General features: G+C 41.9%; 10 protein-coding genes across 10 annotated transcripts; 7 read left to right on the top strand and 3 right to left on the bottom strand.

Annotated features, from left to right (window-relative positions):
- Positions 1 to 418: 418 nt before the first annotated feature.
- Positions 419 to 2,494, top strand: HCS1 (ATP-dependent 5'-3' DNA helicase HCS1; the record flags this gene model as incomplete). Its single annotated transcript, XM_022820809.1, has 1 exon — positions 419 to 2,494. The coding sequence occupies one exon, from the start codon at positions 419 to 421 to the stop codon at positions 2,492 to 2,494; it is 2,076 nt and encodes a 691-aa protein (XP_022677234.1).
- SWD2 (WD-repeat containing protein SWD2) lies at positions 2,476 to 3,552 on the bottom strand (the record flags this gene model as incomplete). Its single annotated transcript, XM_022820808.1, has 1 exon — positions 2,476 to 3,552. The coding sequence occupies one exon, from the start codon at positions 3,550 to 3,552 to the stop codon at positions 2,476 to 2,478; it is 1,077 nt and encodes a 358-aa protein (XP_022677233.1).
- Positions 3,553 to 3,710: 158 nt separating this feature from the next.
- KLMA_60148 (DUF1748 domain-containing protein) lies at positions 3,711 to 4,048 on the top strand (the record flags this gene model as incomplete). The annotated part of the gene is made up of 2 exons (XM_022820805.1): positions 3,711 to 3,716; positions 3,800 to 4,048. 2 exons carry the CDS (start codon positions 3,711 to 3,713, stop codon positions 4,046 to 4,048), a joined length of 255 nt encoding a protein of 84 aa, XP_022677232.1.
- Positions 4,049 to 4,285: 237 nt separating this feature from the next.
- On the top strand, positions 4,286 to 5,116 carry MND2 (Mnd2p; the record flags this gene model as incomplete). Its single annotated transcript, XM_022820804.1, has 1 exon — positions 4,286 to 5,116. One exon carries the CDS (start codon positions 4,286 to 4,288, stop codon positions 5,114 to 5,116), a length of 831 nt encoding a protein of 276 aa, XP_022677231.1.
- Positions 5,117 to 5,179: 63 nt separating this feature from the next.
- On the bottom strand, positions 5,180 to 6,250 carry YVH1 (tyrosine protein phosphatase YVH1; the record flags this gene model as incomplete). The annotated part of the gene is made up of 1 exon (XM_022820803.1): positions 5,180 to 6,250. The coding sequence occupies one exon, from the start codon at positions 6,248 to 6,250 to the stop codon at positions 5,180 to 5,182; it is 1,071 nt and encodes a 356-aa protein (XP_022677230.1).
- Positions 6,251 to 6,601: 351 nt separating this feature from the next.
- On the bottom strand, positions 6,602 to 7,549 carry RAM2 (bifunctional protein farnesyltransferase/protein geranylgeranyltransferase; the record flags this gene model as incomplete). The annotated part of the gene is made up of 1 exon (XM_022820802.1): positions 6,602 to 7,549. The coding sequence occupies one exon, from the start codon at positions 7,547 to 7,549 to the stop codon at positions 6,602 to 6,604; it is 948 nt and encodes a 315-aa protein (XP_022677229.1).
- A 644-nt stretch (positions 7,550 to 8,193) lies between these two features.
- On the top strand, positions 8,194 to 11,895 carry MGA2 (the record flags this gene model as incomplete). Its single annotated transcript, XM_022820801.1, has 1 exon — positions 8,194 to 11,895. The coding sequence occupies one exon, from the start codon at positions 8,194 to 8,196 to the stop codon at positions 11,893 to 11,895; it is 3,702 nt and encodes a 1,233-aa protein (XP_022677228.1).
- A 370-nt stretch (positions 11,896 to 12,265) lies between these two features.
- Positions 12,266 to 12,831, top strand: TPM2 (tropomyosin; the record flags this gene model as incomplete). Its single annotated transcript, XM_022820800.1, has 2 exons — positions 12,266 to 12,283; positions 12,364 to 12,831. 2 exons carry the CDS (start codon positions 12,266 to 12,268, stop codon positions 12,829 to 12,831), a joined length of 486 nt encoding a protein of 161 aa, XP_022677227.1.
- Positions 12,832 to 14,057: 1,226 nt separating this feature from the next.
- EOS1 (Eos1p) lies at positions 14,058 to 14,648 on the top strand (the record flags this gene model as incomplete). Its single annotated transcript, XM_022820799.1, has 1 exon — positions 14,058 to 14,648. The coding sequence occupies one exon, from the start codon at positions 14,058 to 14,060 to the stop codon at positions 14,646 to 14,648; it is 591 nt and encodes a 196-aa protein (XP_022677226.1).
- A 652-nt stretch (positions 14,649 to 15,300) lies between these two features.
- On the top strand, positions 15,301 to 24,012 carry IRA2 (Ras GTPase activating protein IRA2; the record flags this gene model as incomplete). The annotated part of the gene is made up of 1 exon (XM_022820798.1): positions 15,301 to 24,012. One exon carries the CDS (start codon positions 15,301 to 15,303, stop codon positions 24,010 to 24,012), a length of 8,712 nt encoding a protein of 2,903 aa, XP_022677225.1.
- Between the last annotated feature and the right edge of the window lie 57 nt (positions 24,013 to 24,069).

Here is a 24,069-nt window from a genome sequence, read left to right as displayed (position 1 = left end):
TTCAAACATTCATACTTAACTACTCTTTTTTTTCTCTCTCTCTCTTTGAGGACCCGGGCCGCTCTCGAGAGGCCAGGTGTCGCATCATAATCATGACTCTTTTAAATGACATCCATATCTATCTCTCGCTATTTCCGTGTGGTGTTTCATGGCCAGTTTTTGGCTGTATGGCCAATTTCCTAGCGAAATAAAGTGCTGCCACCACTACGCATTATATACAAATATATCTGTTAAGTAGAGAGACAAGGAACCCGCAAAAAGAAAATGTAAAAAACAATAACATTCTTATATATTATCGTTAATGGCTCGAGGAACTCTTCTTCTCGTTCTTCTTCTTGCCTGGCTACATTATTTTCCTTTTTACATGGTAAATAGTTATATGACAAAATGATGTACATTGAAACAATGGCACCATTATATGTCCAGGTCCAGGCCCAGGTCCAGGTCCAGGTATCACGCATCAGGGCGCCTTCCAATGAATAAAGACGTTGCAGAAACATTCCTTGAGGGAATTGCCCACGAACAGCAGCAGGATGTGGAGCAGACGGCCAAATTGTTATCCACAGTCTCGCTACCGAAATTGGTCAGTGCAGGTTTAGCTATAAACCATCTTCAATTGGACAATGTTAGAACAGGGATTGGTGGTAAGCTCTATCTAGAACTATCGCCAGATCCAGCAATTACGAAAGAGTTCAATTCAGGTTCGTTTAAAGTCGGCGATATAGTGATGGTACAACCGTCAGGCGGTAAGTCATCGAAGAAAGATGACTCTGAGAAGTTGGACGCAGTTGTCTCCAAAGTGACAAGCACGCAGATCATCCTTGCAGTTGACGAATCAAAGGACCAGGATGCGATGAAACTTTACTCGTATAACAGATTGACCATCGTCAAGACGACAAATACAATTACCTATAAGAGAATGGAGTCGACCATGAGGAAACTAGGGGAATTTGAGAGTTTGCCGGATAACGTATTGATCCAGTATTTATTGCACCAGCGAGAGTTCATTAAGAGAGACCCGGAACCCAATGTGGTATTCCACAACGATATGCTCAATGAGTCTCAACAAAACGCCATTAAAAATGCGTTGTTTAACGAAATTTCCATTATACATGGGCCGCCAGGAACCGGTAAGACTCATACGCTAGTGGAGTTGATTAAGCAACTATACGATAGAGGCGAGAGAGTGCTCGTGTGCGGGCCATCGAATATCTCCGTCGATACCATTTTAGAAAGATTGAACAAAGTGATTCCTGGTGATGAGTTGTTGAGAATAGGGCATCCCTCTAGGTTACTTCCGCAAGTCTTGTCTCATTCGCTTGATGTGATATCGAAAAGCGGTGACTCTGGTGCGATAATAAAAGATATAATGAAGGAGATTGATGACACGATAGGTAGCGTTAAGAAGATTAAATCAAGCAGAGATCGGAAGAAAGGTTGGCAAGAGGTTAAACTCTTGAGAAAAGAGTTGAGGCAAAGAGAAAAGAATGGATTGATTAATATCATATTGAAGAGCAAAGTGATTGTTTGCACGTTGCACGGATCCAGCTCGAGGGAGCTTCTCCGAGCGTACGATGTGCAACCCAAACTATTCGATACTTTGATTATAGATGAGGTGTCGCAGAGTTTGGAGCCTCAATGTTGGATTCCGCTCATTTCCCACATTCAATCAGACATGCATAGATTGATTATTGCAGGTGATAACAAACAACTTGCACCAACAATTAAAACTGAAGATAATGATAAAGTAAAGAAATTGCTAAGTACGACTGTGTTTGACAGACTTGTTGAGCATTATGGAGACAGCTTCAAATATTTATTAAACATACAATACAGAATGAATGAAGAGATTATGGAATTTTCCTCCAAGGAGCAATACGATGGGAAGCTTCTAGCAGATAAATCTGTAGCGAAGCAAACATTGGCCGATTTGCCAGATGTGGAAAGCAATGACGATACCAAGTTCCCTCTAATATGGTACGATACAGAAGGAGATGAATTTCCAGAAAGATCTGATGAAGACGATAACGATTCGGATGATAGTTTCCACTTGATGTCATCAAGGTACAACGAAAATGAAGCATACTTGGCATTGTATCATGTTAATCGATTGATTGAATCAGGAGTAACGGAGGAGAGTATTGGTGTCATTTCGCCTTATAATTCGCAGGTGTCTCTATTGAAGAAATTGATACAGAAAAAGTACCCCAACATAGAAATTTCGACAGTGGACGGATTCCAAGGCCGTGAAAAGGAATGCATTGTGCTATCCTTAGTTAGAAGTAACCCCAATTTCGAAGTTGGGTTCTTGAAAGATGAGAGAAGACTGAACGTCGCCATGACAAGACCCAGAAGACAACTATGTGTTATCGGCAACATCGAAATGTTGTCAAGATCGCGCGTACCATTTCTTCAGAGATGGGCCCAATGGTCGGAGGCTAACTCCGAAATTATCTATCCAGACCCAAGTATACTTTATTCATTATATACGTAGAATTCTACAGTCTCATCGGCAGTGACAAACATACTGTATTTAGGATTGAATGCAATAGTTCTTGGACACGCGTTTGGTGGAGCATTTATGAACCCTTGTGGTTTTAGAGTTCTTCCGCTCACAACTTCGGCATGGTTCCACACAGCAATTTTACCGCTGTAATCGGTACCAAGTGTGAATCGTCCATCTGGAGTGAATGTTGCTGAGCCGGAATCCATAAATTCTCTTAATGGGAAAGGCTTGGTGCCAGCCAACTCAAAGAGCTGTGACCCATCGAATGCATCCATTATCAAGTGCTTTCCAGCTGAAGAAGCCAGCAAAATATACTTACCGTCATTCGAAAATTCAAGCTTGTTCCACTGGTGGAAGTTGGGATCCACCTTTATCACTAAAAATGGGCCAGCCTTCAAATGTCTTACATTGTATAACCCAACCTCGTGGTTTTCAGGATTCCCAATCGCAAACACAAGCCCACTTGGATCGTATGCAATACATGTTGGAACTAAACTTGGTATAAGTGCTTGTGCCTTGGATGATCTCAAGTCCCACAACCGAACAGACTCATCGTATGAAGCAGAAAGAAAAGTATCGTCAATAGGAGACATCTGAATGTCACTTACAAGAGCCCCGTGGCCCTGGAAATACCTGAGATAAGTGTTCGTTTCGAGGTTTAAATGACGAATATCAAAAGATTTCATCGTCGATGAATATATACACTCAGACTGAGCATGCGTGAACTTGGCAGAATGACACCCATACTTCTTTGATGCTATAGTATTCAAAAACCGACAGCTTACCGCATCGTATAGATGCATATTATCGTTCGCGCTTGCTGTCAATAAATATTGTCCATGGTCATCGAAACAAACCGAAGTGATAGGCGCAAGCTCTTTATCCGACACTCTAAACGATTTAACGGCTTCAAATCGAAGCAAATTATTCTTGTTAATGTTAACAGTCATTTTTGTCAACTCTATAATACCCACTGACCCGCTCAAGTGTGCTTTTATATCCTTTCTTCTCGACTCTTTTCTTATGTCATTGTTACCATCAAACATGGAAAGGATATCTCGATTTTAAATTTTAAAGGAATTTGGATTCTTTCAAAAGCTTTAACCAAATAATCAAGGGAAAAAGAGCACAAAGGCTGAGTCTTGTGTAGCACTCTGTCTTACCTTTGGAGGTCTGAAAGCAAGATATATTACTCTTTTCAAGGATGGGTGTATGTTAGGAGTGGAAACTTTTCTTGTGCGTTCGCGATTGCAAGTCTATATGATTTTACTTACTAACAATTAGTGCCAGTAGGTCAAACAAATAATACATTATGGAGTTGATTTGGCGTTAGTTTCTATGATTTTGGCGGGTTTACGCCGCAGCACTTCGTATGTGGTCGCATACGAAATGAGCGATCTCAGAAACTACATCAAACAGTATTTGGACTGGGGAGAATTCCTGTTTGATAAACTAGCACAAATGGCCGAAAGAAGCGCATATTTCAGAAAGCAAACTCCGCTCGATAAGTTTTTGGCTGATAAGCGTCCAGGAGACGCTTAGGTATACGTCTACATATTTTAAATTTAATAGCAATAATAATAGCAGTAATATAATGTATATTCTAGGAATTTCTTTGATGGTAATGGGACAAAGGTTTCTTATATATATAGTTCCAATTTCATTAAGAAACGAATGTATGCTTCTTTTACACTTACTACAAATGACAAGAAACAAGAACCAAGAAAGCGAAAATAGTGTCCGGAGAGCCCCATATTAGACATTACCGGGACTATCAAGATGGCGCTTGATGAGTTTTTATATGGGTTGCGATCATTTAAACAGCCTTCGGAACAGTCTAGCTTTCGAGACTTGCCGTTAATCGATAATCTACGACAAGAACTGGTCAAGAGCAAGACGAATAAAAAGGGCAAGAGCAGTGTTTTCAGCGTTGGAAAGAACAATAATAGGAAGCGTTCGAAGCCCGAGAAGTCATTGATACCACTTGCAGCGTATACGTGTCATAGTGAGAAGCCTATTATTGTGGGGAATAGCTGTGCTGACACAAATGCTATCAACATTCTCAATAAGACGACACTAATGCTGATAGGGACGCTTGGGCATAATAGTCTCCGTCCCATCGGGATTGACAAGACGTTGAAAGAGCTTGAAGATTCGGATACGCATGAGCGTGATCAGCCGGCTGGGCCTAGAAATGGTGATCATATTTCTGGTTCTGTGCAGCGACATAATGTGTATCAGCAATCCTCTTCTTTTATCATACAAGGCGATCATTCGCACCTGCATAACGTGCTGGCTAACGATGCTGGGGATCCATCGGAGGAAGAAGCGGACCAGAGCTACGATTATGACGCTTATGAGCAAGAGAATGAGTCGATGGTAGAGCGGGTCCGCGAAACGTATGTGGAAAACTCACAGTTGATTGATGCGTCGTATGTGCAAAGGTCTAGAAGAGCCGATGATGCTCCGCCTCTCATGCATGACAACGATGACTCTGGGCATGAATCACCTTCGCTTACCATCTCGGAGGCCGTCGAGGCCGGGGCGCAAGGTTCCCGTATATCAAGTCTAACGGAAAGACTAACGGCAGCGATGAATGAAGAGTTATGATTGTTCTTAGCTAAATATATCTATATATATATATGTGTATATGATTACAAAATGCTGCCTCTATTATTCTTCGAACGACACCAAATTTGGCAAATCCTTCTTTGTCAATGCAACGTGGTCTACCTTTGCTGTTTGGAGATGGATTGCCGGGATCATCCACTTTCCGCAACTGCATCTGGAACCCTTCCAATTGTAACCACCGACTTTACTATCGCAATGGGGACACATGAACTTGCCTTCAAGTTCCTGCTTCTGGAGCTCTTTTTTCATCCACTCTAGTGGCTCCACGAAGTAATGCGAACAATGGTCTTGCGACTCTTGGATATCTATGATTCTCCTCGACCCAGCTGCTCTCTTGATGAAATGTCCTTCCATTGATTCTTTGCTTGGTGGCTCGTGTTCTAGGAATGACGTCGAGAACGCTAGTCTGAATCTGCACTTTTTGCATCTGATTGCGGAAACTTCCTTTGCTTCCTTCTCAGAAAGCTTGGCTATCTCCTGGGTTTGCGCTTCTTCTGATCTGAACATCTCGTTCTGGGCCATGATATCAGCACCTAATGGGTCAATCTTGATCGAATTTTGTAACTTCCATTGTTTATACTCTTTGTTCTCAGGATCCACGACATTAGAGCCCATAGCCTCGTATAGCTTTAATTGCTCCATGAAGTTCTCGTTAGGTTCTGCCACGGACCTCTTTCTTTTAACTGCATGCAAAGCCGTCTTCAAATTGAAGCCATATCTGTACATCAAGTAAGCCACAGCAAAAGTGACAGACCTCGATACACCAGCCTGACAGTGGATATAGATAGCACCCTTTTGGGGCTTCTTTCTGAAATCGACCTTCTTTGGATCGTACTCGACCTCGTCTGGGAACAAGCACGAGTCTATGAACCTGTTCGTTTCGTTGAAGTACTGCAGCACATCAGTATTCATATTATCATCGATAGGGATGTTCTTTAGTGTGTAACTTTTCCTCACTAAATACTCAGGGATAATCTCAAATCTGATCACAGATAGGATGTGCGTTATTTGATAGTTTGCTTTCAATGGGGTATGGTGAGCGATCGGTTGGATACCACCGACATAAATACCACCTAGAATTCTAGTAATATCTGGTTCTCCAGTGCTCGACATTGCTGCAAATTTTTGTCTGAAAGTGTGTGGCAATGTAAACCTAGGTGTCTAGTGTCTATTTAACAGCCAACTTCGTTGATCCTAGATCTCTGAAAGCCTCCTGTTCCAAGTATAACTTAAGCAAGTTCCCTCATCTCATCTCATCTCATCTCATCGCTGAAACTTTTTTTTTTATCACTGTCGCTACGCTGTTTTCTCTAGGAAAGCAATATAACATCAAGAATCGATAAAAGTGTCACATTCATATTTCGTTGTGAAGCGTGAATGATGGCCAGCCGTGGCGTCGAAACGACATTCTACATTCTACAATGTGTATGTGTGTGTATATCTACATATCTACCCTATCCTATCCTATCCTAACTGGTTGGCCTTGAGACTCCAGTAGTTTTTCCTGATGGGATCCCAGGTGTCAGCAAGGGCCGTGTATGCAACCTTGGACTTTGCTGGGTCATTCTTGGCATAGGCATCCGCAAGCAACTCTAATGCGAAGGTGGAGTCGACCCTGGCCTTTCCCGGTGCTGACTCGTCATTCCCTTCGTCTAGCACAAGCACATTTTGTACAAATTTGGACGCAAACTCAACGATGCCAGAGTCGTATTCGTCGTCCTTGAAAGTGCGGTATATGAAGCGCAAGTAGTTCCAGGGACTGACATTCTGCGGTGCCAGCGATATTTTCGCCTTTACATACTCGATTTCCGTATTCACTAGGCCCTTGTGCTGCTCTTCTTTCGTGACTTGATTCTTGAAGTAGAACGCCCTGTGTGTCCACGCACTGTTGTTGTACACGTCGCGATCGATGTACTTGTTCACAAACTCCAGCTCATGCGACCATACGTCGAAGAACTGCACACTCCACTTCCTGTACGACCACACATGGTAGTTCTTGGTGTCGTCATCGATCATGAGGTCGAGAATGGGGAGCTCCCGCACAAAGTTCGGACATGGATGCTGCTGCACCAAGGCCTGTCTGTAAGACCAAATTTGGTAGTTCTTCGGGTTATTCAACGTCAATTCGTCGAGCCAGTCCAGCTCCTTCTCCCACAGCTCGCTCTGGTCGCTGTACAACGACACGCATATCTCGAAACGGTAGTTCCAAGCCGTATACAAAGCCGGGACAACGTCAATAACTGCCGTCGTAACTGCCAGCGCCCGTTCCGAAAGCTCGTTTTCCTTCATGAGACCCAGAAATAGCCCAATAAGCTCCTTGTACTCGCTAGAGTATAGAATAACGCAGAGTTCCGTCTCTGCATCTGGCTCAATGGGGACCCTTTTGACGTCCGAATAGTCAAACTTGTCCATGATGAATGAAATTGGCTGGCTGATTGTTCTGTATATAGCCTCTACGCAGTGACAAACTTGTATATTTGACTTTCTGTTGGCTTCTCGACTTAAATACGGCCCCTAATACCCACCTGTATCGCCTCAATTCCACCGAATTGTAGCTGTACCAACCTCTATTGCTGCTACATTGGATTTTTCCTTATTCGAGTAACCTTAAAGTGAGCCAGCCAGCCAGCCAGCCAGCCAGCCGTACCAAAAGGAAACAAGAAAAACACCCCCACAAGTCTCGATAGGGGCCGCAATGGGGCCCCATTGGGGCCCGTTGCCTCACACAGGCATCTCACACCTTTTGGCCGCTATTCCACCCACAACGTCTCTCGCACCACGTGACCTCCCCCAAAACCATTTTTTTCGGGCCCAAATCGCCCATTTTTCGCTCGTTCTGGGCCCCCCAAACGAGACAGATATTTTGTTGGATTTTTTTCTTCTTTACGAACGCCTGAAAAATATCAACAAGGCCATAAATACAATCTTGACTCCTGTCAACTACAAGGATTTGCGTTTTGAAAGGGTATTTAAGGCGGCTAGAGGATAATTTATAAGAAGGTATCAGGTTTGAGTTGTAGTTTGGATTAATAGGAACTACAGAGATTGTTTTTAATATGGCTATTCTGCAGCAAGAAATGCTGCTGAAGACAGGAATGATGGGGAACGAAGTTCCTCGAGTGGAGGGATTGAATGAACTACTTCTCCTGGACGAGAAAGAGGCGTCAGAAAGCCAGGAGGCTGGGCAAGGAGAGAGGAATACTAGCTCTAGTTCGGATGCAGTGGATGCTGCGGATTTGTTCGACCAATATATCAATAAGGACATGTTAATGGAGTCAATTGAAGAGGACTCTTCTCCTGGATTGCTTCGGTTTGATTCTGTTTCTCCTCTGATGAAGATGGAGGGTGATAGCGGGGATAAGAGTGGGGAGATGTCAGTATCTGGTGGTGGGGGTCTTGAAGATATGGGGGGTCTTGATATGGATGTTAGTTTGCATGATGATTTAACGCATGAGAATGTTGAGAGTTGGGCGATGGAGAATAATGAGAATCACGCGGAACAAGCGGGGCCTGCTCAGGCTGCTGTTCCTGCTCAGGCTGCTGCTCAGACTTGTGTTTCTGCCCAGGCTCCTGCTCAAGCTCAAGCTCCCAGTGTTGGCAATACGATTGTTAATAGCAGTACGATATCCAACTTGGTGTACTATCAGCAGAGCGAGAGTTTGCTCACCAACATTTTGGAGTTTGGTAGGACACAACCTTTCAAAACGGTGTATTTGAACCCACAGGAGTTTCTGCCCAAAGAAGACGATGCTCAGGCGTTGCCATACAAGATTCATGTGGACGGTGTTCCTCCTATGTCGAGAGTGGAGACGCAGATAAAGATAAACATAGCGATTTCGCCAGCACCTCGTCAATATATGATACATTTACCTACGGATAGCATAACAAGACAAAAGTTTTATTTGACTCACGATATCACGGAGTATCCTGCAAATGTGAGGGAACAAATGCTATATCTGGAGACGTTTTTGCTATGTTCTTCTACGAACAAATCGACGTATGTGTGTTCGAGATGTATCAGGAGAGAGCAAAGAAGGGCCGCCAGGAGAAAGTCGGGCATCAGCGATAACCTGCTATGGTGCAACAACGAAAACAAGAGGGCGATTGTGTTTAACAGCAAACAGGTTATTCTCATGAAGGAAAATGAAAACGAGGAGAACACCAAGAGTTTCTCTTTGATGACACGTATAGTCTGCTATTGTAGGCATCACAAGGAGCCGGAAGGGTTTAAGATATTAGTGGTTCTACGTGACGCGTCGAATAATATCTTGGCTAGAACTGTAACGAATAATATTGTCATCATGGACAAGAAAACTTCCTCTTCGTCTTCAGGAAAGGGCAAGTTCACCTCTAGCGACAATAGAGCAAGCGATGGGTCGTCGACCTACGTCAAGGATGAGTACTCTACTACAGGCGGCGTTGCTAGCGACTACAGCAACGCGGATTTGTTCTCGATGGTGAAAGCGGATGAGCCCTCGGTGACCGTACGGCTTTCGGTGCCCAAGAATATGCCTTCGCCAACTTCTATAACGGAAGACTCGTCGGAGAACGTTCAGACAGATCACGGCCCGATGAATTCGTCGGCAACTGGGTTCTTGCACTCTTCTGCTGCTGCTTCTGCTCGTACAAACGGGTATAAGCGTCCAAGAAACTCTATGGATGCCAAATCAGAACGTTCGTTCTCTAATTCGTCTACTTCGACACCTGCTGTGACAAATTCTGCATCGTTAAGCGCGGGTGCTTCTTCTACTTTGTTGTTGCATAACGTTCAGCATCATCAACAGCAGCAGCAGCAACCATCGCAATTACCGGCATCTAATCAACACGCTCTACCAATGATTCAAAGGCCACACATGCTAGCGCAACAGTTGGGTGCTTCTACCATTGAAGGTATGAACAGCAGCAGCAACAACAGCAGTAATGTGCCTCAGAAACCACGTCCATTTATCCAACGTGTTATTCCAGCACAAGGGCCTATCAAGGGTGGAATTGAAGTTACTTTGCTAGGGTCCAACTTCAAACCTAATATGGTGGTCAAGTTTGGCGAAAACAGAGCTTTGTCGACCCAGTGCTGGAGTGACAGTACTATTGTCACGTACCTACCTCCAACGTCGAAGCCAGGACAGGTCTTGGTGTCTGTATTTGAAAGAGAGGATGCGAACAACGAGCACTTGCTAAGCAATATGTCGAACAGCAGGGCCATTTTCACATACGTTGACGACACTGATCGTCAATTAATCGAGCTAGCTCTCCAAATCGTTGGTTTGAAGATGAACGGTAAGTTGGAAGATGCTAGAAACATTGCTAAAAAGATTGTTGGAAGCGACGGTGGGTCCTCGAACGGGTCCACGCCGGGCTCCAACATTTCTCCTTCAGGTAACTACGGCGGGGCTTCTTATTCGGATAGCCCTGGGAATTTCGGCTACAATGACAACAACAACAACAGTGCTGGACAGGTATACTATTCTGATGAGATGCTAATCATCAAGGTTGTCAAACTTCTAAACCCAAGCTCAAACTTGTCCATGTGCAACTCTGATGGACAGACGATGCTACATTTGGCATGTTTGAAGGGCTATTTCCATTTGGTATCTGCCTTGGTTAACAAGGGCGCAAGGGTTGATGTGACGGATTCATTCGGTTTCACGCCGCTCCATTTCGCATGTATCAATGGTGACGTCAAGGCCATTCAACTCTTGGTCGGCTGCAAGGCGAATGTTTCCGCGATCGCTGATAATGGGGTCAACGCACTCGATCTCTACAGGTCGCAACATGTTTCTGATTCGGACAGAAACACCAACAACACCTACACAGAAGATATACTACGCTTATTGTCTGACCAGACCGATGCCGGCGATGGCAACGACGACAACGATGACGATGATTTCAAGGCCTTTGGCAGAAAAATGAGTACCTCCAGCTTCCACTCCAGCGTGTACTGCGCCGAATCGGTGGATTCTGTCGATTACGGTTACCAAGTCCATGTTTCCAAAATGGTTCAAGACACGCTATCGGACGATTCCGAGTACGAGTCCAGCGGGTACGACGACGACTCGAGCATCAGTGGGTACGATGACTCGACTGAGGGTCTGCTTCTTTCGGAACGTGACACAGTGGCAGCGCTAGAAGTTTCAAGCGGCGACGAAAACGAACCACTAGCCGTTGCCGTTGCCGTTGCCTCTGCTACTACTGGGGACGCCGCTACAGCCGCTACAAATAATAATAATAATAATAATACCACTGCTGCTGCTGCTGTAGAACCAGCATCCCCAGAAGGCTTGCCCAAGTACGAGGACCTATTCCCGGTCTCCGCAAACAACACCGACAAATCAAAGACCATCGAAGCCAGCACCGCCCTCGTCTCAGCAGCCGCAGCAGTAGCCGCCGCCTCCGCCACAGACCCAGACGCCGCCGACTCCCACGACTCCCAGACCTCAGAAACCTCAGAGGACGAAGAAGAAGCCCTGCAAGTCAGATTGAACCGCTTCTTCCAACAGCGCCAGAACTTCAGAAACGACAAAATGCTCCTCTTCTTCTGGATCCCAATCATGGTCATCCTCTCCTCAGCTTTCCTAGCCTTCCACTTCGGTAAAGACGGCAACAAGATCCGCCACATCTCAGAAGCTGTCTCAGAAACAATCAGAACCTGGATGGCCAAAACCCTCTTGGGTAATGATAGAATGAAAGCCGTATTTAGAGAGTCCATCCATAATCTCCAAAACCACAGAATTCTGGGAGAAAATAACTACGCTATCTAAATGAATTAATGAATCCATCAATCGATATATATATATATATATAATCTTACTTCTAGTCACTTTTACACCACTCTTCCACCACTCATCCACACTTTTACGGCCACGAATCACGGTCCGTTCTCGCCAAATCCAACGTGTTGACCCTTTAGGAAGGAAAATCGTGAAAATCTGGAAAAACGTATAAAATATAAATAAACACACCAAAAACCCAAACAGATATATAAAGAGGACAAAAAATCAAATAAAGGCTTTTAAGTTGGACACATCACCTTTAGGAGAGAAAAGAGGAATCTTTGTTGGGGAATTTTAAGGATAGGAGACATCAATTGAGTGTCAGCAAAGAATCTCAGTACATTAGTTATATTGAAAGATGGAGAAGATCAGAGAGGTATGTTGAAAAAATGGGAAATGAGATGAAACATTTTGGACTTGTTTTACTAACGAATATTGGGAATTTAATTTGATTAGAAATTGAACAGCTTGAAGCTTGAATCTGAGACGTGGCAAGATAAGTGCGAGGAGTTGAAGGAGCAAGTGAAGCAGTTGGAACAAGAAAAGACTGACAATGAGAACTTGATCAAGTCCTTGACTACTAAGAACCAAACTTTGGAGGAGGAAGTTGAGAATCTAGAGGCTCAGGTGACTGAACACAAGCAATTGGCTGAAGATTCTACCAACTTGAAGTCTCACAACGAGAGTTTCAGCAAGAAGAACCAGCAATTGGAGGAGGAGTTGGAAGAGAGCGATGCTAAGTTGAAGGAGACTACTGAGAAGTTGAGAGAGGCCGACTTGAAGGTTGAGCAATTGGAGAGAAAGGTTACTTCTTTGGAACAAGAGAGAGACGATTTGGAGAAGAAGTACGACGATTTGCAAAGCAAGTACGAAGCAGCTAAGGCTGAGTTGGACGAAATCTCTGCTTCTTTGGAAAATTTATGATTACGCCCTCCTTTCGTGACATTCAGTCCCAAAACAGGATGACAACGACAACTAGACGAAAGGGATACATGGGTTCCGGGGCTGGGTCTTCGTTTCCGACGAAGTCGGGTTGCGGAGATGATAATCATCGCCATCGCGATCGCCATCGGTTCATTTTCGTTGTCCTAGCGATGATGGAACGTCTTGATATTGTTGATCTGCTGTTTCTGATCACAGTTTTGCTGCTTTCAATATACCATTGCTCTTAGGGGAACCAAAAAAAAAAACAAAAAAACAATATACTATACTATACTACCATATGTATACCCACACAACACCATTCCATACTTACTTACTTACTTACTCCCCATGTTTTTTTTGCTTGTCTCTCTCTCTCTTTTACAGTTTACCTTGTTTCACTGTTTTACCTGAACTGAACTGAACTGAATCCGAAACTTTACCTATGTATCTAGTTTACACATATATATATCTACAATACCAATAAAATTCAGATCAACGGTGTCCCTGTCCCTTCTATCCCTCATCCCAGGCCCCCTCTCTAATCCTGATCCCGATCTCATCTCGTTCCCGCAAAACTTTTCAATTCTGCCTAAAAATTACTTTAAACGTTATTACAGTTTAAACCTTCGATGAAATAACACGTTTTGTTTCGTTCGATAAGAGTTATCTCTCGGACAATCGTCCCGCCCCCATCCCCCATCGCCACTGACTAGGATATTTGTTGTTTGTGTGTTGAGTGTTGTTGCTTGTTTGTTTGTTTTTTTTTAAGGCACGATAGGTAGTACTACTGGGGTCCTCGGATTGCGATGGACAGTCATTCAAATGGCTCTAGGCATCGTTCGGAAAACGTATCGGTAGTAGTTCGGAGAGATAAGTCGGCACATTCGTTGAGAAACTTGACACTCACGCATTTAACTGCGAAGCAACACTTTTTGATAGCACTTTGTAGGGATGTGTCGTTGGTTCCGGCTATAGTAGCCATGTTTCAGTCCCTTTCCAAGGCATGGGCACTATCATTCGAGACAAACACCCTTTACAGCGCGTCCTCTGGGCTCACAGACAAGATGATGATGGCCTGGAATGCTTACATTGGAACTAACACTCAAACGGAGGACAACTCTATATTGTTGAGTGCGTTGACCACGGCTCGCTCGTCAGAGTATTTTTTGGCCGCAATGTGGTGCATCGTGTCGATGTACATCTCGTACTCGATCTTGGACTCGTTGATGGTTAGATGGATCATCAAGTACGCTACCGTGGCCGCTATTTTCCGGATGTTTTCCATGTCGCTTGTCATGGTGTGTTCCGAGCTCCTTCTCACAGCAGCCATGTCTCCATCCGGAGAGTACCATTTACATACATGGATTCTCATCAGCTGTCTCCTCACTGGGGTGTACATCTGGCAGAGTTTCATCACTTCCAATCTCATATACGGCAACGGCCACGGCCACGACCATGACCACGCCGATGCCGATTTACGCTCCTCCAAGAGCCAGCCAGATGCAGATTCACTGCAAGAACTCGCAAACTCCGATGAAAGCGACGGTACGAACACCGCCGCCCTTTCTTTCACAACAGCATCCACCACTCCATCCTCAAAAAGAAAAAAGGGTTCTTCCTCCTCCTCTTCCTCCCTACAGCATTTCCAACTTCGCTGGTCCAAGCGCAGACGCTTGGACCTTTACAAAGTTATAGTCTTTTGTGTCGTGCCCGTTGGTTTCACCTCTTTTCTCACCATGATCGTTCTCCTCAGAAACTTGTTCATCCAGAGACTCGATGTCGAGCATATGGAACGTCTCTTGCGTAAGTCGTACTGACGCACGCTCCAATAGATCATATCGCCTATTTAAAAAGAGCTATATAGTGTATCTTGTTTTCGTTTCTGTTTTAAACCTTGTAACTGCATGCGTGCCCTTATACGTATGTGCAGTCTCATATATATATATATATATATACAATTCTCATGAGTAAAGGAAAGAACAAATGCTTGTGCCATGGGCACACAATTCCACGACACTAGCCTCGCTGCAGCTATCCAGCCCCACCTCCGCATTAAAGTCCAGCATGAAGCTAGCCGTTCATATTTGATGTCACTCTGTACGGGTATACCTTTAAAAAGCATTTCGCCCCCAAAACATTCAAAAGGTTTAAAAGGAATAATAGCTTTAAGGCTTCAAAATAGTCAAAAGCAAGCCAGCGGCAAGCAGCTGTAACGGCATAAACCAGTGTTAAAAGTCGGATTATACTATTTTCAGGACATTTAAGTTAGGCCAGAACTAGGGATTGTGGCTTCTTGTATATTCCCAGGGATAAATTGGGGGTATTAAGGAGATTTTTGCTACGAAATCCTTATTCTGCTTTTAAGCTTGTCCCAAACATAAGTGATAGATATTGAGTTTTGAGCTTTAAGCGTTGCTTAAGGTTGGTTTTTTTTTGTGTGCAATCTTGATTGAGTTATAAATATAAAATATGCCGACAGGTCAGGCGATGCTAAACGATGTTGCATCGTTTTTATTAGCGCAATTGGATCCTTTGTTGCCGGTCAACTCGCATGTGAAGACGTTTGAGGAGGTGGAGAGGGATCAGTATTTCATGAATATCAGGCTTTCGCTCTTCAATTTGGTGATTACACATGGGTATTCTGCGATAAGTCCAGCCTTGATAGCAAAATTGGAACAAGTTTCGAGTTTGCCCAAGGATGGGACGCACGATTTCGACATACTGCTGTCTTTGATTGTACTTTTAAGGATGATAACGGATACAAATGAGGTTTACTGGAGGATGCTTGATCCGGAGTATAATATCAGTACGAGTAGTGACGAGAAAATCGCGTTTTCGACGTATTACAATGGTTTTTCGGTGCAGACTACGACTTTGCACACGGTACGTCCTCAACCATTGACACCACAGTTGGCCTCGTCATTCCTCCAGCTTTTGTCTAAAATCAAGTCTAACAAGAAGGTGATTAAGATGTTGAACAGCATGTTGCGGTCACTACATGGGAATAACACCTCTTATGCGCATCCTCCTCTCAAGGACAACACTATTGGTTTAACCGAATCCAAGAAGACGAAGTACAACTCTTATCTAATAGAAGTGCTCGACCAGCATTGCGCGTACCTTTTCAAGTATATTGCAGCATCCAACCCACAGGAGTTCCATATGTTCATTAAGACTACGGTTATATCTCCTTTGCTTATCACTCACACCCATTCGGAGAGTGATATCGCGTCGTTCTTGTGCTATTTTTCCTACCATTACATTACGCTGGATACTCTCCCAACTTTCTTGGAAATATTACAAAAGATGGCCGCGAGGATGAAGAAATCCATATATCAGGAAGTATTGTTGTACTTTGCTTCTGAATCAATACAGAGTTGGATAATGGCAAGGCCCAAGGATTATTTACGTGTCATTGATAGCATACAAAGAAACTCAGCGGACCCCGGTATTCTGACCATCCAGCGGATTTCAACATCTCTTTTCGAGGATGTGTATTCGAGTTTCAATATCGAAAAGCTTTTGACGGAAGGTGCTGTATCTTCATCGTCATCTTCATCTTCGACAGTAGGATCGCAATCTACTACCATGAACTCATCACAAGACTCACCCATATACGTGGACCCCTTCGACGAACAGGCATTGATCGATGAGGAAAGTAACAACAATGGGTATAGTGGTAACAGCAGTGAAAGTCCTCGTTCTCCTACTTCTTCGACATCCTCCTCGCGCTCCGCTTTTAACGTACCATATTATGGTCCAAAATTCGAGTTGATCGATGATACTGAAGATATGACAAGAGTTTCGGTTCTCACATTTTCTACACTGATGTTGATGTTAAGTCCGGATATTTTCGAAGAAATCAATAATACTTCTTTGAAACACATCCCTGAAGACGTACCTACTAGTGATCATGATGCGGATGCCTCTGAGGATAGAACACCAACGGATTCACCCTTTTCAAATCGATACCCGACAACTACAAAAAGCTCTAAAAGTTCCAAGTTTGGACTTAAAAAGCTTAAGCACCAGTTGACGTCGTTGAACCATGTAACAAACAAGAAGACGAAGTTTCTTTTGACAATCTTGAAAAATATTAACGGAAATAATATTGTTTCAGAGAATGCCATCCTTGATACTCTAAGAGTATTGATCTTAATTTCTAAGCTTTCAACTTCTAACTTACTTCGAGAAAGGGATGCCCCTGTAGCAAATTTCACACGAAGATTGTTTTACATTATGTGTGATATATTGCAATTAGGGTCAGAAAAAGATGCCAAATTCAATCCGGTCATTGCCCATTGTCTAGCAAAATATCCTCAAGCGCATCTAAAACTTCAAGTTGATTACTTTTATGTTGCCTGTTCCATTGATGTGGACTCCTTCTTGGAGAAATTGGCGGATTATCTGAAGAGAAAACACACCGGAATAATGCATTTGAGAATGATAACGGATGGGTTTTGCCTTTATTTCAACAATATCACAAAGGAAACAATCAAGGAGAAGATCATGGCTCGGATTGACAAATTTTTGAAGGACACGGCGTATGAGGTTTCAAACATTTTACTAGCAAGCTCTAGTATACTCGAAGATAGCGCATCAGAGATGGTAGAGACTATATTCGAAGTAAGTGCATCAAGTGATAATTCAGAATCACCAAAGATGTATTTCAACCCATCTCCACTGCCATCTTCGTCTCCTGCCTTTCTGAACTTTTTCTCAAGAACAGGTACCAGCACTCCATTGTCAAAATCGAGATCTACCTCCTCTTCATCCTCTTCTTTGTCGCCGGTAGATGTTCCAATGATTCAAAATACAGGTAAAAATATTAGAGACATTGTAGCCCCAACTGCAGGACGTCCATCAAAATCATCGATGACCACATCTCGCAGTTCTGCATCTCCAAATGAAAATGATAGGTCTATTAATTCCATCCGCACTATTATTGATAAAAATATCAAGTCACCTTTAAGAGTTAGTAGCATGCTTAGAAAGGCCTCTCAGGAGTCAGTGAGCAGTGCCACTGTTAAGAATATTCGGGAAACATTAGAGAGACATGAGCAAGAAAATACTCAGCTTGCAAGAATCATTCTCACTAATATATTTTCAATATACAAAGGTATGTCTAACTATTACGTTTTGACCTACGATGATCCTGATACCTCGACACCTTCAACAAATTACTTAAAACTTGTGAAACCAGTTTTTGCTAGCTTCATTGACGACAATGAAACTTTATTTGATACAGCGCAAGGGGTGATTAGTACTGTTATATCACAACTTAAGTCAGCACAACAGCAGCACTCTGCTTATAGATCGATATGTTATACAGGTTCCGGATATCTGTTGTCTCTTATTGGTACAACTTTGTTCAACTTGAACCTTTCAGACGCTAAAAGAGAACATTTATTGAAACCATTGGTGGATCTTTGGAAAGCTCGAATCAGCATTGTGAAGGGATATGAAATGGAAGGAGATTTATCGGAACTTGAAGAATCTGAACGCTTAACTTTTGGATTGATTCGTGGATCAGTTGGAAGGGCATTGTTTTGTTCTCTCTATTCTAATAACACTAATATTCACAAGTTGTTGAAATCATCATTTAAGCTTTTCACTGAAGAAATTAGGATACATCAGCTTTTCCATGAAGATGACGGAAATGATTCTGAATTAGATATGGCCAATCTTGAGTTTTTTAATGTTATGAGCCGTGATAATTATGTTTCCACTGGTGTAGTGGCTTTCCAACGTAGGTTGAGGACAGATATTTTGAAGTATATTAAGTACCCCGATAAGATCATTTTTGATGTTTCCCAATTGATTTACAAAAAATGGTACGATTTATCTGTTAAGCCCTCATTGAATGCTACTGACTTGAGTCATTTTCGTAATTATGCTGGTTTCTTGGCTGCATCTTGTGGGATTTTTTCAACGATTAATGCTTCCATAGGTCACCAATTCCCACTTTTAGACGACATGAAGCAAAGTGTTGATTCCAAAATCAAATACTTTGTTGAAAAACAATGTCTATGGTTAAACAATGAAGATTTGTTGACAAGAGAGAACTCAAAGGATATTATCGCTACGGAATTGCATCCTTTAGCTTTCTCTTCGGTATTCTCTGCTTTACAACGTCGTATTAACGAATTGAAGGATATCAATGTAATAGAAAAAGAGAACGAACTATCCTTAATTTTATTGGAGCAGGTGATCATGGTCATTAGGATGATTTTAGAAAGAGATGACACAAGTGAGGTTCTCATATTGGTGTCAGTGCCTTTGTTGAACTTAATTGACGATATCCTAAAGATTGTGGACAACATCGATAAATCATCTCCAAAATACTTCAAATGTGTTATTCATCTGTCCAAGATGCTTAAATCATTCCAGCATTCTGAATCCAGTATATGTATTACTGGTTATATGGTGGTGAAAAATAGATGGTTAAGGCTCGTAACACAATGGTTCCAGAGTGCTATATTTAATGACTTTGATCTACAAAATTTGAGCAAGTCGCACCGTGATATGGATTTGGAAAAGCGTGATTTGGACTATTTATACATAGACACTACCATTGAGTCGTCCAAAGCCATCACATATTTAACTAAAGATTTGGTTTTAGAAGCACCACAGTCAATGTCCGAAATTGAACTTCAGAGATCAAAGTCTGTAGTTTTTGGAAATTATTTTAACATTTTGTTGAAAGCATTGGAAAAGAGTACGTGCATTGAAAATTTTCCGACTACTCTTAGACATAAGATCGCACTGCTTAATGAGAATATTATAATGTCCCTCACCAATTTGCTAATAGCTAATGTGGATGTCGGTTTAAACCATGCTATTCCAATAGGTTATTCGAATAATCGGAATATTCGTCTTGCATTTATGAATGTTTTTGTCAATATCGTGTCTAGCTTTGATACTTCAAACAACTCGGTGAAGAAAAAAAGGGATGAAATTGTCGAAGAGGTGGTCCTTCTTTCCCTCAAGACACCTGCTATGCTTTCGAAGGCTTGTCGCGTATGTCCAGCAAGTGATATAGACGCATTAGCCAGCTCAATCGTTTACGTTTTCGAAGTGAAGAATGCGGCCCATATTATTGTAACCGAACTTGTTCGCGAGGAGATATCCAACGCCACTCGTCATATGGAAATATTAAGGAGAAATAGTTGTGCTACTAGAGCCTTGTCGATGCTAGCAAGAATAAAGGGAATGGATTATTTATCGAAAATTTTGAAGCCAATATTGGAAGAATTGTTGGAAACCAATGAGTGCTTTGAAGTTGAGAAGATTGAGCCAGACGATCCTGATGCACCAAGAAATTTACAGCTGTTCAAGAAGTACATGACTAAGGTTGTTGATGCAATCACAAACTCGATAGATTCATTCCCACCGCAGTTCTTTGTAATATGCCAAGCTATTCACTCAAGTGCCTCAGAAAGATTCCCAGAATATGCAGATATTGCTGTTGGCTCTTTCTTGTTTTTGCGTTTCTTCTGTCCGGCACTAGTAAGTCCCGATTCAGAAGAAATTATTGATAGTCTAACTCCAAAGGCAAGAAAGTCATCCATGTCTCTCGCAAAGGTGATCCAGAATATTGCAAATGGATCTGTAAATTCCATCAAGTGGAGACTCTTGGAATCTGAGACGGAATATTTGAAGAACTGTAGTAACAAAATTTTCAAGTTTTTGTCAGAGGTATCAGATAAGAAAAGAGTAGTTAAAATAAAACTCAGATTAGAAAACAGGGTGACACCAAATGAATTCAGTTTCCTTCACAAATTTCTGTATTATCATGGCTTAGAAATGCGTAATGTCCTTATTGATGACGTAAAATCATTCGATGATATTAGTAACATTCGTCGTTCAGCAGTCATTGTTGATAGACTTCTCTCTCTGATGGGACAACCTAGAATGGAATTTAAGAATGAAATGCCTGCATATATAAGAGAGAACGCGGAAACAAATCCCCAACTTTATGAATTTATGAGCAAGCAGGCCTTGAAGTTTTCCGAAAGTCAAGAAAATGAATTAGTCAAATTTGTTCAAGAATCGGTTACTGCAGAGGGGTTGCCTGTTGTCGTGTTCAATTGGTATGAGTTCCAAAGAGAAGGAAATAATGATGTTGAGTCTATGATATATCGTACCTTCCAAATTTACTCAAAAGTTATGACTAAGAAGCATTTTTTCGTTACTGATTGTACGGGCTTTGACGATGAGCACCAAGTGAAAAAGCTGTTTATGAAAGTTATGTCTCTATTCTTCAATCTATTGCCATCTGAGGGTCTTTATAACTGTGAAACGCTGTACTTTTACAATGCAACTCAAGTCTATTTGACTTGGTGGTTGGAGTTCCAAAGATCGCATCTAAGTATATTCCAGAAACTTAAGGTTCCGGTATCTTTTATCAATACAGAATCAGATCCTAAGTTGATAAAAACTTTGGGTCTTTCTGATTATTCTAGAGAAGTTTTCCATGATGTTAGAGTTACTTTGCATGATGTATCGCTTTACGATGAGAATATAAAGAGATTTAGCCCTGTGACATTAAAGGTTGGTAACAAGTTTTTCCAAATTGTTCATGACACCCCTCGTAAGTTTAAGCTGCAAGAGAATTCAGATATGATTAGTATCAAGCCGAATTACGTTTATGAGATTGCAAATGTTATCTCTACGTCTGTGTCTAGGATAACTGGAGTTTCATCTGAATTCTGCATTGAGTTGAAAGATCGTAAGAGGTTGATTATGTCAAGTCCAAAGTATCTCGAAATATTGAAAATGTTCTATTATGCTCAGGCGAAAATAATAGAAGAGTTTAATGATAACGAATATACCACTGATAATATCAGTAAGCACTCTAAAGAGGTCATAAAAATGGCAGATATTGTAAGTCACTTACTTCTAGTTGCATTAGTGGGCCTAGGTGGTGATAGCGAAATTAGGGCAGTGTCCTATAATTTGCTTTCTTCGATGCATTCGACATTCTCTTTGAACATGGGTCACCTCCTACCATATACGCCTGACATATATGTACCCGAAGATCCAAACCCTATGTTTGAACCTCTTATCAAGACTCTAGCTGAGACGTCCCCAGAATTAACCAGCTATTACTTGAAATACAGTATAGATATGTTGGAGAACTCGGAACACGATTTGCATTTTGTCGGTAACTTATTGAGGACTATGAAATACTGGATCGGCAACTTAAGCAAGCATGTGTTTTTAGCTGATGATCAAGATGGCCCAGAGAGAACTAATAAACTCATAAGACGCTTGGTGAGACTTACTGTCCAACCAGGTCAGCCAACGTCCTTGTACCTTGACTATATCTGGCCAACTTTAGTTCAAGATCAGTATTTGTTACAGGAAATTATTGACGAAGTCATTGGACACTGTATGGATCGAGCAGCCGAAGGAGTGGATTGGCATCCTGCTTGTAAAATATTATTACGAGCTCCGACAATTGATATCACCGGTGCTGTAATTAAGAGGATTCTTGAAATCACGCACTCGTTTCTTCCAAACCTCAAAGAGGAAACTAATGTTAACAGTTGGACTGAACTAATTATTCTTGTCCATTTGGCTTCTTCCTTATTTTGCGACTCACCTTTATTGGTTGATATTTATATGCCGGAGGTATTATTCATTGTATCTTTATTGATTGATGTTGGTTCGACGGAAATGAGGTCATCTTTGCATAAACTTTTGATGAATACGTGCCAGTCCCTATTGAGTAATACTTCTCTTCCTAAATACAGCAGGAAGAATCTATATGAGATTCAAAAAATCTTCTCGGATCAAAAGACAAAAATCATGTTTGGTTTCAGTCAAGAAAGAGGTCGGTTATTACAAAACTTTAGTGCATCCTCTTTCCTAACGAAGTTCACCACTTTGGAGCACTTTGTGAATAACTTGATCTCCCTAATGGACAATGGTTCTCGTATGAGCGTTGAACAATGGAAGACTAGGTACTTGCAGTACATTATGGGCACTGTATTCCACGTTCAATCATTTTTATCTGCGCGTGCTATGATGATTTTAGGTATTATATCAAAAGAGGGAATATCTGATGGACTACTTAGAAACTTATTGAAACAAAGCATGATCATTCTTGCAATTCCAGAGGTTAGTGATGAACAAATTTTCTTCACAATTTCCACATTCTTCACCTACACCAAAGCCATCAGAGGCGTAGATCCAAGATCCCCATTACTCCCCAGGATGTTCTGGTTGGCATCTACTATTGCCTTTTCATTTAATGTTATGATTTATCAAAGTGGTTTGTTATTCATGTCTAGCGCAGCCCAACATCTATCTCTGGGAAACATGCAAAAGATTGATAGTGGCAAAACTCCGCAGCCATTAATCAAGCAATTGATTTCTGAGAGAGCTTTTGCAGAAAACATTCTAAGGCAAATTGAGGCTATGGGGGATCTACGTGTCACCGAAGACAACTTTTCGCATGTTATGGTCAATTTGATTTGTAAGGGTCTTTTGGTTCCATATACGAGGGCTAACTCATTGTCAGCTTTGATCGTTTTCTTTAAACTCTTTTATTTTGAACTAATGTATGGTCCTAATGAGAATTATTTGATATTCATGTTCTTCATATTCGTGTTGCAAAGACCAGCAGTCTTTTTGAAGTGTATGGAAGACGTTGATATGGATAATGATGTAGTGCACCTTGACTCGAGGAATAAGATCCACAGGGGTTTACTTGACTGGTTAGTTTCATTCACGCCAGACGCATTCATGACATTATATCAGGCTTCGTTGTATTTCGCAAGTAAGGCAACTGATGAACAAAGTAAAGTTAGGTTTATGTTGGTCTACAAATACTTGATGGAAAGTAATCTTGAAGCGGCTTTCAAACTTTATCCTTTTATTCTAGGTGAGTTGAGAAGATTATCCAAGTATTCCAACAACAGCTCTGTTATGATTTTAGCTTTTGAAATCATCAAAATGGCGGTTAAAAGCAAGGAATACCCAAGGATTCCCCAAATTGAGGAAGAACTGTTTGCAACTCTCTCGGAAAGAGGATTGACTGGTATACAAAATATTCCGTTTGAAAATGATTTACTGAATGATGCCTTGAATGGTGTCAGAGAAAACCCTGTAATCACATATGAAAGAAAGAAATTGTCTGTTATGTTAATTTCCAAGGTCATTTCTTTACCATGAACTCTAATAGAAACACTATTTGACTCTCTGCTTTTTAGTTTGCAATATATCTTTATC

Source organism: Kluyveromyces marxianus, chromosome 6, assembly GCF_001417885.1.
Source record: "Kluyveromyces marxianus DMKU3-1042 DNA, complete genome, chromosome 6".
Lineage (NCBI taxonomy): Eukaryota > Fungi > Ascomycota > Saccharomycetes > Saccharomycetales > Saccharomycetaceae > Kluyveromyces > Kluyveromyces marxianus.
This window is presented reverse-complemented; position numbering and strand designations above follow the sequence as displayed.